At 43.0% G+C, this 17,079-nt stretch overlaps 1 protein-coding gene across 8 annotated transcripts in view; it reads right to left on the bottom strand.

The window, feature by feature from the left end:
- The window catches only part of DENND1A (DENN domain containing 1A), an 851,690-nt gene that overhangs the window by 498,140 nt on the left and 336,471 nt on the right, over nucleotides 1-17,079 (bottom strand). For all 8 annotated transcript variants that reach the window (XM_077283539.1, XM_077283536.1, XM_077283537.1 and 5 more), the window contains 2 exons: nucleotides 10,582-10,662; nucleotides 629-682 (listed from right to left, as the gene is read on the bottom strand). In XM_077283539.1, coding sequence (XP_077139654.1) covers nucleotides 629-682; nucleotides 10,582-10,662 — 135 coding nt within the window. The remainder of the gene's footprint in view (nucleotides 1-628; nucleotides 683-10,581; nucleotides 10,663-17,079) is intronic.

Genomic DNA, 17,079 nt, shown 5'->3' on the forward strand with positions numbered 1-17,079 from the left:
GTGTTTTGCTCTTAACTCCCCAATGTTTTTTTTTTCAGTACATTATTTGGTAAAAAAAAATAAAAACTACAACCTATATAGCAAACACAAAAGCCCTCATATGCCTCCATCAACGGATAAATAATAAAAAAAAAAAATCTTAGAACAAGGGGAGGAGAAAAACAAAACAAAAAAATAAATACCAGGGTCGAAAAGGGGTACGAAAAGACCATTTCTCCAAGGCCAAAAGCTTTGGGTTTAGGATTACAAAATGCAGAATTCTTTATGAAATGCGGACATCGACGATAGGTCACTGGTCCTCAATTCTAACGACCAGGTGACCATGAAGATGGTCTTCCATAAAAAGTGAAATTCAGAGAAGGGATAAAGCAAACGCGAATACAAGAGCCCTATGAATATGCTGGTATTTGACATTTGATAGATTAGTGGACAGCTCAGATGGTGGTGTGTCTTTCAGGTCTCAAAGTCAGGGACAGGCCAGTCCCCTAATCTTGCCTATGGCGATAAATGAGTGACTTTATCCAGCTGCTGACCTTTAGGATAAAGGAACCGTAAACTGAGACACATATTGGAAGCTAAGTGACTAGCGATGGCTGGGGCTACAAGCAGACACGTTCTGGGTACTCACATTCTCAGGAATACTGGGCAGCTCTCGAGAATCAGGCACTGTGAAGTAGGAATGCTGGAGGGGGAAAAAGGAGAAAATGGTTAAAAAAAATGATATGGAACAAAAAAAAAGTAGCAGACATGAGAGTGAGCCAAGCGAAGGGAGAACTCTGACCACAAACACTGTTCAAAGAAATCACCAACATGAAAGAAAGATGGAAATTTTACTTTACCACACTTCATAATAAAATAAAAGTGCGTGCACTGGGATCTGAAGCTGAATGCATCTGCCAGATGGAGGGTGATGGCTGCACGGCAATCGGCTCCATACTGTGACATATCAGTGGCTTCACTCATCACCGGAAGCAGCATTAATGACAAGTGACGAGCGGATTGTGTTTCGCTATAAATTCCTAATAAATTCTTAGTGTAAAACCAGAAGCATCTACGTGTTTTTACAGAACTTGGGCACTAACTAAGATCAATTAGATGCATTGGACTTTTGGAAAATAAATCAGCTAAAAAAGAATACATCACCAGGTTTTTGCCATCTAAACTGAGAGCAGCATGATGTAGAGACAGAGACCCCGATTCCAGCGTTGTGGGCTGTTTGCCATTTTTCTAAAATCACTGTTTTATCAGCAGGAGATTATCACTAGAGGACTAGTAAACCTGCTGCCAGGTAGTCCAACCCCGCCCCCCAAAACTGATTGGCAGCTTTCTATCTATAGAGAAAGCAGCCAATCAGTGGTGTGGGAGGGTTATACAGAGGGAACTGGTGGAGCTGCAGCAGATACAACTGGGACTTTATCAAAACTACAAAAAGCAACCGAGTAAGTGACACATCGCTTGAATCAGGGTCTCGGCCCATACATTATGCTGCTCTCAGATGGAATAGCAAAAACATAAAAGAGATATCCTTTAAGGAGTGTTCAAATATTAAAGTCAAATCATGTCCTTTCTTGCCAATGAAATAGACATACATTGATTTTTAGCAAATGACTGCGACATTGAAAATCCAAGAGATGAGCTGGGTCATGGAAGAGCATTATGAGCAATCATCTAGTGCAATTCTACCATCGTAATAAAGCAGAAGTGATTTCGATAGTTTTCCACCGATATCTTGCTGACTATATATACGGTATACGGTATTTGTATTATATAAGTGGTTTTCCCAAAAACATAGATAAACTTACTTATAAACAGACCAATTCCTATAACATTATACCAGGTTATTGCGTAGAATACAATGACATAAGGCATCAGTATGATGGATCTGCTGCGGTTACTTCCTTAGCCTTTGGCTTCACATAAAGAGACTTTTCTTAGACTCTTAAAGAATCCACGGAAAGAGAGATGATTCTACTCGCTGTAATATACCGCTTCCCTATCTCCTGTGGACTTGTACCCGACTTACGGATGGAGTCCTGTTCCTATGAGTGCAAACCGCCAAAATGTTTTGCACGTCTGGGTAATAGGAGCGATCAGGTAGAAGGGGACAAGTGAGAAGAAGGGAGAACGTTGCTACTGCAAATCTCTGGTGGTGGCTTATTTCCCTGAGAACAAAACACACAACATGCCCAATCCTCCCGAGTTGGTAGACCAAAATACACCTTAGGCTACGTTCACATTAGCGTCTTTGGGTGCAGCGTCGTCGACGCAACCCAAAACGCAATACACAACGCAGCGTTTTTTGAACAACCCAATAAAAATTATATAAACCACCATAAATTGCAAGAAAAAAATAAATAAATGTCACACACATAAAAAAAAAAACAACAAACAACAAACATTGCAAAGAATAAAAAAAAATGGGCAGAGAAATTATATACTTACATCTCTTGAAGGCAGAGCTGTGTCTCGTGTACTCTCTGTTTCCAGACGTGCAGGCAAGTGAAATACAATGCAATCACCCTTTTTTTATATCTATGGGGTGGTCTTGAACTGTCTAGACACTTCATCACTTGTTTTTTACTCAAAAGGCGCATGCGTCGAACAACGCGGGTCAACGCAGGCACCTGCGCCCTTTGCGTTGTACATAGACAGTAATGTGGTTTTTTGGCGCATTTACGATGCAAGTGCGTTGCATGCGCTGTTTACCGGAAATTTGACGCAGGAAAAATGCAACATGTAGAGTCGGCCGCGCCCTGTCTGGTGCGCCCAAATGACGCATGCGTCGTACAACGCTTGACAACGCATACCGGCGCATGTCCATGCGCCCCCATGTTAAAGATAGGGGGCATGACGCATGCGTCGGTATCCGTCGACAACGCTGCGCCCAAGGACGCTAATGTGAACGGTTAGACTGTCACACCAAAATCAGCAGGTTCTAAGGATATTTATCTCATGTGTTTGGCTAGGTTTAGCATGGTGCCAAGCTTACACATCTCCCAGTGAAGACAGACGGTCACCGGGCATGTTAGAAGGCAAAGCTAATCATCAGCTGAGCCTCATTATTTACCTTCGAAGTGAGACAAGCATTTAATGAAAGCTTACAGGTTTTTTTTCACTTTCTCAGGGATTCTCAATCTCCAATCTGCTCTTTTCTCAACCTTGGATATACATAAATGCTTGTGCATGCCCTCCTCATCTCCCAGCTAGACTACTGCAACATCCTTCATGGCCTCCCATCTAGTAGTCTTACATCCCTCCAATTGATAGTTCACTGTACTGCACAAATAATCCACCTTTAGCGTTGATGGGCGTGACTAAGTGTCTACCGGGTATTCACTAAAGCCTCTGATGGTGAGGGTAGGCTGGGCCGCTGGTATACACCAGGTAACACTCCAGGACTGCAGCAGCTGACCCATGGGTCAGAGCGGGTATACTAGGTACAGGAGGGGCGAGACAGAAGTGTAGTCAGACGCTTCAGGGTCAGAACAGGCTGACCAGCTTGGTTTCATGTCTCCCGGACAGACTCCTCCTCCTCCTAACCGATGGAACAAAGGTTGTACTCCGAGGAATATCCCTTAGAACAGGTGTCCCCAACCTGTAGCTCAGGAGCCACATGTGGCTCGCGGTCCCATGAATTGTGGCTCGCGGCTGTCTGTCAGCTTGGTGCATTAGCTCCAGTTTTAGCAAACAGGTATGAAGAGCACATCTCAAAATGGTGAATTTTATGAGCAGCCCTGCACAGAAGAGCAGATTTGGATGCACATATACTGGTCTTGGGGGTTTGAGATTATTAAAGTATGGTACGCTGGAGACAAGATGACAACACCTGTCAGAGGAGGTGTTTGAAGCTGGATGTGACAGTGTATTTGGAGTTCTTTACAGGAGAATACTGAATTGGGGGTATTGAAGGAACCCCTAGATATTTGTATACTGCTTTGGGGTGATTGATTTTTGTGGAAAAGCTTTGGTTACCATTATACCTATAATGGGGCTTTGTTTGCACCTATTGTGAGGGGGGAAGGAGCTGAATGTGGTTCTCGACCCTCTCTCAAGGCTGGATGTGGCTCGCGACCCTCTCTCAGAGCTGAATGTGGCTCTCAAGGTCAGAAACGTTGGGGACCTCTGCCTTAGAAGGACAGGAGCGGCTTTCCCAACTCTAACCGGTAAGGGATGTGTTGTGGTTCCTCCTCCGAATCAATGAAATCGAGACAAGACACGAGTTTCAAACAGGGACAGAAGAAACACCCAGCCGCAAGGTGGAGAGGAAAGGCCCAAAGACACAGAAGGTGGAATCTTGGCAAGACAGTTGGTGGCACAATACGATCCCCACTGAAGCACATGGCCAGTGAACCAGTCAATAACCGACGAATGTTGGCGCAACCATGGCAGACCTAGAAGAACAGAGTTTACAGACTTAGGCAACATGTTAAAATATATATTTTTGGAATGCTGAGTTCTGACTTGCAGGGTAACTTGCACGGGGATATAATGAATAGGTACTGCTGGGAATTGTTCTTCAATGGAGGCAATAGACAGGGGGTGATCCAGGTGGTGCGTAGGGAGCTGAAGTTCACCGTTCAGATCCACATGGATGAAGTTGCCCGAGGAGCCGGAATTCAGATGGGAAGCCACAAAGAACCTCTCCGGCCCTGGCAGGGTAATGTCAGTCGCCAGTTTTGGAAAGCAATCTCTCTTACCTACAGTCATCTCTCTAACCAACCCTAGGAGCGGGGATTCTACGGGCTTTTCTGGGCACTGATAAATATAATGTCCTTTGGCACCACAGCACATGCACACGTTGTCACGATACCTTTGCTGTTGCTCTTATACACAGAGTTTGGCTCGCTTTACCTGCATCGGCTTTACAGCAGGCAGCAAGTGGTACTGAAAGGTTGGAACTGACCTGGGAGGTTCCCTGAAAAGAAAAGATACTTGATCCTCTTTTAGAGCTTGCTCTTGGAAATGGAGCTCAAACCTAGTAGCTAGCTGTGTAAGGGCATTCAGAGAGGATGGTGGACATCTACCTGCCAACTCATCCTTAATTCGCCTGTACAAACCCTGCCAGAAGGTCGTCACCAGGGCTTTCTCATGCCAGGCCAGCTCCACCGCCAGGGTGAGAAAGCATAAGGCATACTGAGCCACAATATCCATACCCTGTTTTACAGTCAACAGGGACAAGGGGGAAGACCAGGTTCCTTCGAATACTGCCAAGAACATTTCCAAGAATCTCCCAGTGTCACAAGTCTCGCGACCGCCATGCTCCCAAATTGGGTTTGCCCAAGCCCGGGCTTGTCTAGACTCCAGAGAGACCATGAATGCAATCTTGGTCTGGTCCGAAGAAAAAAGAGGGGTCTCCCTCAAAGCGGGAAAGAAGTGGAAGCTGAACCTTAGCTGATCCACCAGATACTGAAACCCCAAGTGGCTCCCCTGGAGTTGATGACAGCACTGAGGAAGGAGAGCCTGTTGCGGTTAAGGAGTGGGAAATGGTGGACACAGAGGTGGCAAATCCTGCAGCTGAGTTACCATCATATTAATCGCCTGCATCAGCTGGTCTTGACGCTAACGTTGCAAATGAACCTCCTCACACAGTATTTGTACAAGAGACTTGGGGTTTCTAAATCCCATCTTGACAGTGTAGTTCACAGACTGAGCTTAACGTAACACTGATGGGTGTGGACCCACTGCGCCGAGAGCCAGGCTTACCCTGGAGAGCTGTGACTAAGTGTCTACCGAGTATTCACTAGAGCCTCTGATGGTGAGGATAGGCTGGGCTACCCGTAGACACCAGGTATCATTCCAGGACAGTCCCTGGGACATAAGCAGCTGACCAAGGATTGCAGCAGAGTTCGAAGTACTGCATGGACTCAGCGAGGCGGACAGGCAGAGGGGTGAGTAGTACAGTGGCGGGAAAGCATGCAAGTTACTGCCGTGACACCCCTCTCCCAATTCCCACACTGGGTCCCGAATGCGTAGAGAACAAAGTTAAAAATACTAGTAATGATTTACAAGGCTATGCGTAACCTGTCTCCTCCATACATCTTGGACCTAAATTCCCACTCTCTTCTCACTCAATCTCCTGTCCTCAATAGATCTCCTTTGATCCTCATCTGCTCCTCTCACAACCATCTCCATGATTTCCCCGATGTCTCTCCTATCCTCTGGACTGAACTACCCCAATCAGACTATCCCTGACCATGAGTCTTCCAAAATAACCCAAAAACCCACCTCTTCAAGAATGCCTACAATCTGCCAGAACCCAGCTGCTGTGGCACTGCCGTATCAGGGGCTATTACCCTCGCCTACTGCATCCTTCGCTTGTACATTTCATGGGCAGAGTCCTCGCTAACACTGCACTTGTCACTCAGCCTTGTGATTAAGGGCGCTATACAATAAATAATATTAACCACATCTAACATTTATGTAAAAAACAAACCTGCATTACTGCACTTCCTATGATTTATTATCTCTCTTTACGTTCTAATTGCCCTTATGTTTCTTCATTTCTGTTACTTATCTAGAGGTGGCTTTAAGTGTTAGCCTCTATAAAGTGTCTCCATTTCTGCTGATATTTTTTTTTACTTGAATGCATGTATTTGCAGCTAAGAATAATTTTGCTATTCAATTTCATTAAAAATTGGAACGTCAGAACGAGATCATTGACGGATTATCGGTTACCTTATACACAGCAATAGACGGTGTGACTACAGAACGCAATTGGTGCTACATTTTGAATGAAACCCAAAAATAAAAAAAATATTTAGCCAAAAAAGAAATACAGGGAATCTATCATCAGCTTCTTGCAGCAAGATGTAGGGACAGAGACTCTGATTCCGGCAATGTGTCACTTCGTTTACTGGGTGCAGCAGGTGTGATACAATCATAGTTTTCTCTGTTGTCGATTTAGCAGTGCTCGGAATGCTGAGCTGTGTATAACCCCGCCCTCACGAATGATTGGCCGATTTCTGTGTATATTGACAAAAAGCTGCCAATCAGTGGTGGGGGCGTGACTGGACCAAAGCTGTAGGTGACACCAAGTCCTGTAGTGATAATCTCCTGCTGATAAAACAATGATCTTATAAAAACAGCAAAACACAGTCCAGAAAGTGATACATCACTGGAATCAGTGTTTCAGACCCTACATTGTGTTGCACTCAAATTACATAGCAAAAAAACTACGGACAGATTTCCTTTAAGTAGGGAAAAAAATGTCTGTAAAAGTAGACAAACACCCATTTAAAATCATTTGCCTTAGATAGCCCTGTCGCTTAGGATCCCACTTTGCCACTCTGTACATAGAGATTTAATTATTGCATACTATTGAAGATCTCCACATCCATAACATCTGGCATCGCATCTGGTATATATTTCCCTGAAAACCTGCAGGAGTCACTTGTGAATTACTGTGTTGTGATAGCAATATCACTCCGTTTCAATGGAAGCGATGCAAGCGGTAATGAAAACTTTTCTGCACTGCACTTAGATACATTACATCGAGTGGAATTTTGACAGCGTAAACTGGTATTTAAGTAGGATTAAACTACGGAAAGCACAATACTGTCACACATTCGTAAGACACAAATAAAAAAAAATAATAATAAAACAAATCAATGACAGATTTGCTTTAAGACGTTTTCATTTTTCCAGGCAAGAAAATTACGGCTCCAAGAGATGACATATGTTATGAGAATGGAAGAGAAAACAATACCAGGAGAGATTACAGATCTGCCCAAAAGGAAGGAAAAAAAAAAAAAAAAAAACACATACACAACATAACCAGCGGCTTGACAGGTAGTAATGGGCGATCGAGATGACAGCGCATCACAGGGATAAACATCAAAAAGTGGTCACAGTATACAGAGAAAAAGAAAAAAACCCCAGTGATGCTCGGACTTTGTGAATAACTAATGTGCCGGAAGAGACCCGAGCCGAGAGCTCCTTGAGCAATGTCTTTGATAGTATTTCATCCTTCTGCTCAGGTGCTCGGGATATGTTAGGAGGGAAACTGTCAGCAATCCTAGAATCCCCAGGCCTGAGAATGGGGGGCAAGGTATAATGCCGGCAGACTACTAGGCATGGGGAAAGTGACTCCTGCAGGTCAAACAGGCCTTTCCGGTGACACAGAATCATTGTGGTCCCTGCCAGCTGGTGACTTATCAAAGCCTACCAACTGCAAGCTGTCAGGAACGGGTGATGGACATTAGCTAGAAGGAGCTTCTGGAGGAGCAGATGATAGGAAAGAAGGAAGACATGGGCTTGTATCAAGAAATGTGAACATATGTTATAAAATAGGTCACATTACATCCATGAAACTGCAATATGTGACTCATTGGGGCTGATTATCGAAGCCACATGCATCAGAAACCTGGCTTCATTTGTGCCATTAAAGCCCTGTCTTTCTTGCCTTGCACACTTTTTTTGTGTGTGGTATGTATATATAATGTTTGGGGAGCTTTATGTGGATTATCGGAGTGGATACTGCTCCAAAATCCACATCAATATCATATCCAAACTACTCTGAACAAGGTTCTGATGCAGTTTTTTTTGCTCTACGTGGAAAAAGACGCACCATAAAAATTATATCAGTTTTGGAAGCAGAAAATCACACTGTGCAAAAAAACAAATAAGTAAAAAAAAAAAAATCCCGTTGTGTTCTACAACTCTTGCCATATCACCAACAAGATTAAGGCCCTAATTCATCAAAGCGTTCACAGCAAGTTGCACCAAAATTGTGAGACTTCTGGCATTTTACCACCGTTTTCTCCCACCTCCAATAAAATGGGTGAAGCTGTGGCGGGTTAGGGGCTTGACGAGCGTCGGCATTTGCTACACTACAAATTTTTCTCCAGCACGATAGGGTGAGGTGTACGCCACTTGTCCGACGCTCCTGATTCATGATAAGCCTCAAATAGGGGAAATCTGTTTTACAAAATTCCCTTTATGATAGGAAGTCCAAGAATATGTCCAGGAAACAGCAAAAAAAAAGGTCTGCTTATCTTTTCAGATACTGTGACTTTTGCCGGGTAATGCTACTCATCAATATCCAAGCCAATGGGTGACCGTGGCGCTGTTTCTGTAAGAGCAAAGGCTTGTCCGAATCACTGACAACTCTTTCCTTTATCATGGTAAAATATTTCATATACCACCCCACATAGGAGCGGTGTATTCCATAGGAGCCTCAATACAAGATCACACATCCACAATTTCACCAATGACCCATATCCACTGGCTATCAAATGTAATTATCAAGTAATCAAGCTTTATATATCTGCTGAAGCAGAAACCTCACCTCCTGCTTATTATCGATGGTCTTCATCGCCATTGATTTGTTGTCATGGAAACAACAATGTGTGATATGGCTGCATTAATCACGTAGGTAAGGAATTATACTCATCTGACCGGTTTAACACGCAGGCGGTCATAGAAAATAAAAAATACATATATTTAATTGTTATAGTATAAAAAGTATTCTGCAAACAATTTGTTGGGAATTGCTTTTTTTATTACAATTTTCCATTCTTTTTGAGCTTTCCCTTTTGGCTGCAAAGATGTTTGAATGATACAGAAGAGGAGTCAGGAGAAAGTTAGTCTTCTCTGTCATCCGAAGACGGAAGGTAAGGAGGCCTCCTTACATATTAGACGGTCGGCCAAAAGTGATCAGCGAATGTGCTAGGATGAGGTGTTATCTGAGCATGCTCGGGAGCTAACAGAGTGTGTTCGGCATGCTCGAATAATATGTTTTGAGTCCCCGTGGCTGTTCGACATCCACAATACATGCAGGAACTGCCTAACAGGAAATCCCTGCATGTGTTACAGCTGTTGAACAGCCGCGAGACATGCGGCCGCAGGGACTCAAACATTATTGCGGGTGTGGCTGATTTTTATGTGATAGGCACAAGGACCTTAGAAGTGAAAATACCCATCAGACAGAGGTTGGTTGATGGCTGGTCGACCATTGAATCATCTGGTTAATGACCAGTTTATCAATGGACTTATACAGACTGTACTGCATATTGGCGTTTACTTTTCTTCAAATGGGACATGCATTTTCAACGGCAAATCAAATTCAAACACGTATTTGATTTTTTTCTGCGGACTACTTGGTCAAAAGCAAAAAAGATCAGACTTGTGCAGAGCCCCATAAAATATCATAGCTATGAGTGCTATAGATGAAAAAAAAAAACGGATAAGCACTTGGACAAGAAAAATTGGTAGTGTGCACGAACCCTTAGGGTCAAAATTGTCCATTTTCATCAAATTTAGTCCAATTTGTATAGGCACCTTACAAGCTGACCAAAGCGGCCATACTTGTTAGATTACACTGGCGAGTAGTAGGCCACTGCAATCTTTAACAAAAAAGAAAAATATCTCATAGAAGGATCATTAGTGTGTGGGAGAAAAATGTTAAACAAGGCGCACTACTGTCCATATGTTTGGTCGGCTAAACCAAATTGTTTGATGTTGAATTTCACCACCTGAAAATTCGTTATGGGTAGAATTATCTCTTTTTATCATCTTTAGTAGAATGTATATTGAGGAAGAAGAAAATGTTTTTACAAAGGCCAGTATGGATGCTAGTCTTACCACACTCAGATGGACTTCAGTTCCAGCTTCTGGAATAGGCAGTCTGTAGAGAGTCTCCAAGAGCTCGTTACGCTGGTTGTCCTACAAAGAACATTACACACATTAACATCAGTTCATCAATCCAAGAAAACAAATGTTATTTACTTACTCACTTTACTTAAAGGGAGGAATCTGTCAGCAGGTTTTTTACTATGTAATCTGACAGCAGCATGATATTTGAGCTGAGACCCTGATTCCAGCAATGTATCCCTCAGTCTACTGGGTACGGCAGGTGTGATACAATCACAGTTTGCTGCAGATCTAGCAGATCTCTGACTGCTGAGCTGTGTATAACATCGCCCACACCAGTGATTGGCAGAAAGCTGCTAATCAGTAGGTGCATGGTTGGACCAAGAAGCACGAGAAACCTAGTCCAGAAGTGATAATTTACTGCTGGTAAAATACTGATTTTATTGAAACAGCAAACACAGCCTAGTAAGTGATACATCGCTGGAATCAGGGTCTGTGCCCCCACATCATGCTACTCTCAGATTTCATAGCAAAAACATGCTGACAGATTCGCTTTAATAAGACATTCTTACTTTGTATATTTATGGCATACCCACATGACATGGTATAAGTTTACCTTAAATAAAGGTCATAACTATTAGACTCGCATGTATCTTAAGTACGGGGCCAACACATGCAGTGGAAATCCTATTCATTTGTATGGGAGAGAGGAGAACGGTGGATCCCGGGAACTGCCGCTGACAATGGTTAATCCAGGCGGTAAGTGTAAAAAAACTTCCAATTTATGGCAACGCGTTTTAGAGTAGAACCTACTCCTTTCTCAGGCATCATGTTCTACTCCGGAATGAGTTGCGATTATTGATGAGTGGGCATGCTCGGATAAGCGGTTATCCAAGCATGCTCGAGTGCTAATTGAGTATCTTCGGCATGCTCTAATACTAAAAATCTCTGCATGTGTTGCAGCTGTCGAGCAGCCACGAGAAATGCAGCTGCGGGGACTCGAACTATGTACTAGAGCACGCCGAAGACACTCTATAAGCACTTGAGCATGCTCAGATAACATGTTATCCAAGCATGCTAACTCATCACTGATTGCAAGGCGTTTCGGACCTGAGAAAGAAGTAGTTTCAACTCCAAAACGCATTGCAATAAAATGGAAGGGTTTTTTTAATACTTACCACCTGGTTTAACCATGGTCAGTGGCAGCGCCTGGGATCCACCGCACTCCTCTCTCCTTTCAGGTGACTACAGCAGCTGCATCAGCAGCCATGATTGGAATATACATCACACTCTATGAATTTTTGCAATGCACAACCTGATCAGGTGTACACCAACCCTCTGACCTGCGTTCACCTGTTGCAAACGGTGGTACACGGGAGCACCACTTGTTTTTTTTATTTCTCCAGGTTATTCATTTGTATGGGAATTCCGCCCACCTCTCCACTGAAGTAAGTGGACGACAGGGCTCCTTTCTTGAGAGAGCTGTAGGTCCCATTGATGAGACCTGCAGCAATCTTGACCCGAATACAACAGACTCATAATCATATATAGTCTGTACTCAGACGGACCGCGGTTTGTACAGTACAGACCAAAAGTTTGGACTCACCTTCTCATTTAAAGATTTTTATGTATTTTCATGACTATGAAAATTGTACATTCGCACTGAAGGCATCAAAACTATGCATTAACACATGTGGAATTATATACTTAACAAGAAAGTGTGAAGCAACTGAAATTATGTCTTATATTCTAGGTTCTTCAAAGTAGCCACCTTTTGCTTTGATGACTGCTTTGCACACTCTTGGCATTCTCTTGATGAGCTTCCAGAGGTAGTCACCGGGAATGATCTTCCAGCAATCTTGAAGGAGTTCCCAGAGATGCTTAGCACTTGTTGGCCCTTTTGCCTTCACTCTGCGGTCCAGCTCACCCCAAACCATCTCGATTGGCTTCAGGTCTGGTGACTGTGGAGGCCAGGTCATCTGGCGTAGTACCCCATCACTCTCCTTCTTGGTCAAATAGCCCTTACACAGCCTGGAGGTGTGTTTGGGGTCATTGACCTGTTGAAAAATAAATGATGGTCCAACTAAACGCAAACCGGAGGAAATAGCATGCCGCTGCAAGATGCTGTGGTAGCCATGCTGGTTCATTATGCCTTCAATTTTGCATAAATCCCCATCAGTGTCACCAGCAAAGCATCCCCACACATCACACCTCCTCCTCCATGCTTCACGGTGGGAACCAGGCATGTAGAGTCCATCCGTTCACCTTTTCTGTGTCGCACAAAGACACGGTGGTTGGAACCAAAGATCTCAAATTTGGACTCATCAGACCAAAGCACAGATTTCCACTGGTCTAATGTCCATTCCTTGTGTTCTTTGGCCCAAACAAGTCTCTTCTGCTTGTTGCCTGTCCTTAGCAGTGGTTTTCTAGCAGCTATTTTACCATGAAGGCCTGCTGCACAAAGTCTCCTCTTAACAGTTGTTGTAGAGATGTGTCTGCTGCTAGAACTCTGTGTGGCATTGACCTGGTCTCTAATCTGAGCTGCTGTTAACCTGCGATTTCTGAGGCTGGTGACTCGGATAAACTTATCCTCAGAAGCAGAGGTGACTCTTGGTCTTTCTTTCCTGGGGCGGTCCTCATGTGAGACAGTTTCTTTGTGGCGCTTGATGGTTTTTGCCACTGCACTTGGAGACACTTTCAAAGTTTGCCCAATTTTTCGGACTGACTGACCTTTATTTCTTAAAGTAATGATGGCCACTCATTTTTCTTTTCTTAGCTGCTTTTTTCTTGCCATAATACAAATTCTAACAGTCTATTGGGTCATTCTATGTGAAGTGGACCAGTGGTCCCCACTCGACCTTCTCCGATTTTGCTGAAAATTTATAAGGATGTACATGTATGTTTGAAAAGAGGTTCTGTAAATTTTTAGGGCCAGATCTCAAATACATTGGGCACTGTTGACCTTTCACTGGAGGTTCCACCAAGCCTGCCGCTTCAGCTAAGGGGATTTTGCAAACTTTGGCACATAGCCATTAGAGTTCTATACTGGCTATGATGCTGAAATTTGGTATACTAGCTCAACTTTTGCTGCTAAACACGACAAAATTATTACCGGCTATGACAAAACAATATTTCGGCCGCAATTTTGTGTCAAAGTAGCTTGAAAAACTCGTCGCATAAAATTTATGCCAAACTTTGCCCATATATAACTCAAGACCAAAAACCAATAGTAACTGGTGCTTTGCCCTGTACACCAAACATCTACATGACTTTGCATTGCTGCAATATCACGGTCAAAGCATATGTATTTGTGGAAATATTCACACCCACATATGATGAAAAACGAATTTTACCTATTTTTAGGTCAAATTTCTCAAAAAGGGTACCCCTAAAATATATTAATTCTGTTATCATTAGAAAGAGCACATTTTTCTCTACAAGGATCATTGTTTTCTTTTTGGAGTCTCTCAGTTTAAGAAATGAAAAATGCCACTGAACATGGTGTTATTTATTAATACGCCATGAATGGTAACTGCACTATTCAAACCCTTGCGTTGGTCCATGGTGGTTATGCCACAACCAATTCCCTAAGAATTGGTATTATAATCCTATTAAGAATTGTAATAATGCTGTCTTTCGAGAATTGGCAGCCCCATTGCCTAGGAGCCATGGCCGATAGCCGTGCCAGGCGAGCCTCGGGCGGTCTCTTTATCGCAGGTTCCGAAGCCTGAGGGTGGGTGTCTTTGCCTAGGATCCCAAGCCTAATATTGGGTATCTTTTGTTGGTTCCCAAGCCATAATGTTCAGTCTAAGTGGTCTGGAATTGTTGCTGAATTTGCAACATAATCGGTTCAGAGAAGCTGTATTGTCGGCCCATTGCTGTTGCAGCTGGTGCTGGAATTATTGCAATGATTGACAGCTCGGGAATCCAGCATGTATCATTTCTCCCAGGCCAGTGAAAGAAGCTAGCTGGTCCATGAGGATGCATAAAATTTATTAATGCATCATGCTCGTCGACTGAAATTTCAGAAATATTTCCAATCCACCAGTTCCTATCGTAAATGCAGGCAATGTGTTGCCCTGGCTGGAGGTTTGCAATTGGCACAAAAGCACATTTCTGATCTGACAGATCTATCTACATGAGCAATGAAAGATGATGTGTCATTTGACACCCTTGAAATGTGAATCTTTTTGTCATCAATTGGCACAAACTGGTAATTTTCTCTTGTTCCAGCAATTGTATGTCCATCTTACCTAGAATCAAGTGTGGCAAGAAAGTTTCTGAGGAAGTGAAGAAAAAGGTGCAGGCATTTTATTGAGGATGATAAATTCAGTCAAATGTGCCCTGGTAAAAAAGACTATGTATCAGTGTGAATAGCAGGAGAAAAAAAGCAGATGCAAAAGTGACTATTACTGAGCAATATGAGGGAAATGTTTGTTGCCTATCGGGATCGGAATGGCCCTGAAATTGGATTTTCCAAGTTTTGTGAGCTTTGGCCAAAGTGGTGCGTAACCGTTGGATCTGCTGGAACACATTCCGTTTGTGTGTGTACCATTCACCAAAATGTCAAACTAATGCTTGCAGCATGCCCAATCAATGATGACTACAAAGAGCTCATATGCAAAATGGTCTGTGGAATTGAATCCAAGGACTGTATGCTTGGCCGTTGTGATAAATGCCCGGGTCCTGAAGTTTTAAAAGAATTTCTAGTCAATGTGTTTGTCAACAGTGACCCTGAAGATATTATTGAGTTCCAACAATGGATTCACACTGATCGAGACAAGCTTGATACCAAACTGACTATAGAAGATTTCATGGAAGAATTGGTTTTGAAAATTTCTAAACTTTGTAGCCATCACTACATCGCCAAGCATCAAAGTTGATATCTGAAATCGTTGAAGGAAAATCTGAGACCTGGAGCGCTTGTGATCCTTATGGACTTTGCTGAAAATTACTCATTTATTGTTCAAGATGCCATTCAAGGTTTCCACTGGGAAAATAGTCAAGCTACAGTACACCCATTTGTAATTTACTTCAAGAAGTTAAATGGTGAAGCTGCGCAGAACATCAGCTTGTGCATAATCAGTGATTGCTCACGACATGACACAGTTGCAGTCCACACTTTCTTAACAGTAATTGTGGAGTATCTCAAGACTCATCTATGGGATTCGTCATATCCACTACTTCAGCGATGGATCTGCAGCCCAGTACAAAAATTTAAAAAATGTTCTCAACTTGTGCCACCACAATGCTGATTTCAATATCAGCGCTGAATGGAATTTTTTTGGTACCAGTCATGGAAAGTCGCCCTGTGATGGGATTGGAGGGACAGCAAAGAAGTTGGCAGCTCGTGCCAGTCTTCAACGCCCAACTGAAAACCAAATACTGACCCCAGTGGATTTATTCAACTTTTGCAACGAGCAACTGCATGGAATCAAGTTTTTCTTTTTATTCCAAAAGAAAAAAAATTGACGAAATACGGGTAGTTCAAGAGGAAAGGTTCAAAGATGGACATACAATTGCTGGAACAAGAGAAAATTACCAGTTTGTGCCAATTGATGACAAAAAGATTCACATTTCAAGGGTGTCAAATGACACATCATCTTTCATTGCTCATGTAGATAGATCTGTCAGATCAGAAATGTGCTTTTGTGCCAATTGCAAACCTCCAGCCAGGGCAATACATTGCCTGCATTTACGATAGGAACTGGTGGATAAATTTTATGCATCCTCATGGACCAGCTAGCTTCTTTCACTGGCCTGTGAGAAATGATACATGCTGGATTCCCGAGCAGTCAATCATTGCAATAATTCCAGCACCAGCTGCAACAGCAATGGGCCGACAATACAGCTTCTCTGAACCGATTATGTTGCAAATTCAGCAACAATTCCAGACCACTTAGACTGAACATTATGGCTTGGGAACCAACAAAAGATACCCAATATTAAGCTTGGGATCCTAGGCAAAGACACCCACCCTCAGGCTTCGGAACCTGCGATAAAGAGACCGCCCGAGGCTCGCCTGGCACGGCTATCGGCCATGGCTCCTAGGCAATGGGGCTGCCAATTCTCGAAAGACAGCATTATTACAATTCTTAATAGGATTACAATACCAATTCTTAGGGAATTGGTTGTGGTATAACCACCATGGACCAACGCAAAGGTTTGAATAGTGCAGTTACCATTCATGGCGTATTAATAAATAACACCATGTTCAGTGGCATTTTTCATTTCTTAAACTGAGAGACTCCAAAAAAGAAAACAATGATCCTTGTAGAGAAAAATGTCCTCTTTCTAATGATATATCACAAAAAACTACCAATCCAAATAGTCAGCAGTAGCAGCAAGGAAGTAGTGTTAAATAAAAAATAACTTTTAATAAATATCTTAAAAGAGGACTCAAGCCCCAAATAACACCAAAAGCCAAATGACACAAACAAAAAACCACACACAGTATCACATATAAAGCCAGACGCTCCTGTCTAGCGC

This window comes from Ranitomeya variabilis, chromosome 2, assembly GCF_051348905.1.
Source record: "Ranitomeya variabilis isolate aRanVar5 chromosome 2, aRanVar5.hap1, whole genome shotgun sequence".
NCBI lineage: Eukaryota > Metazoa > Chordata > Amphibia > Anura > Dendrobatidae > Ranitomeya > Ranitomeya variabilis.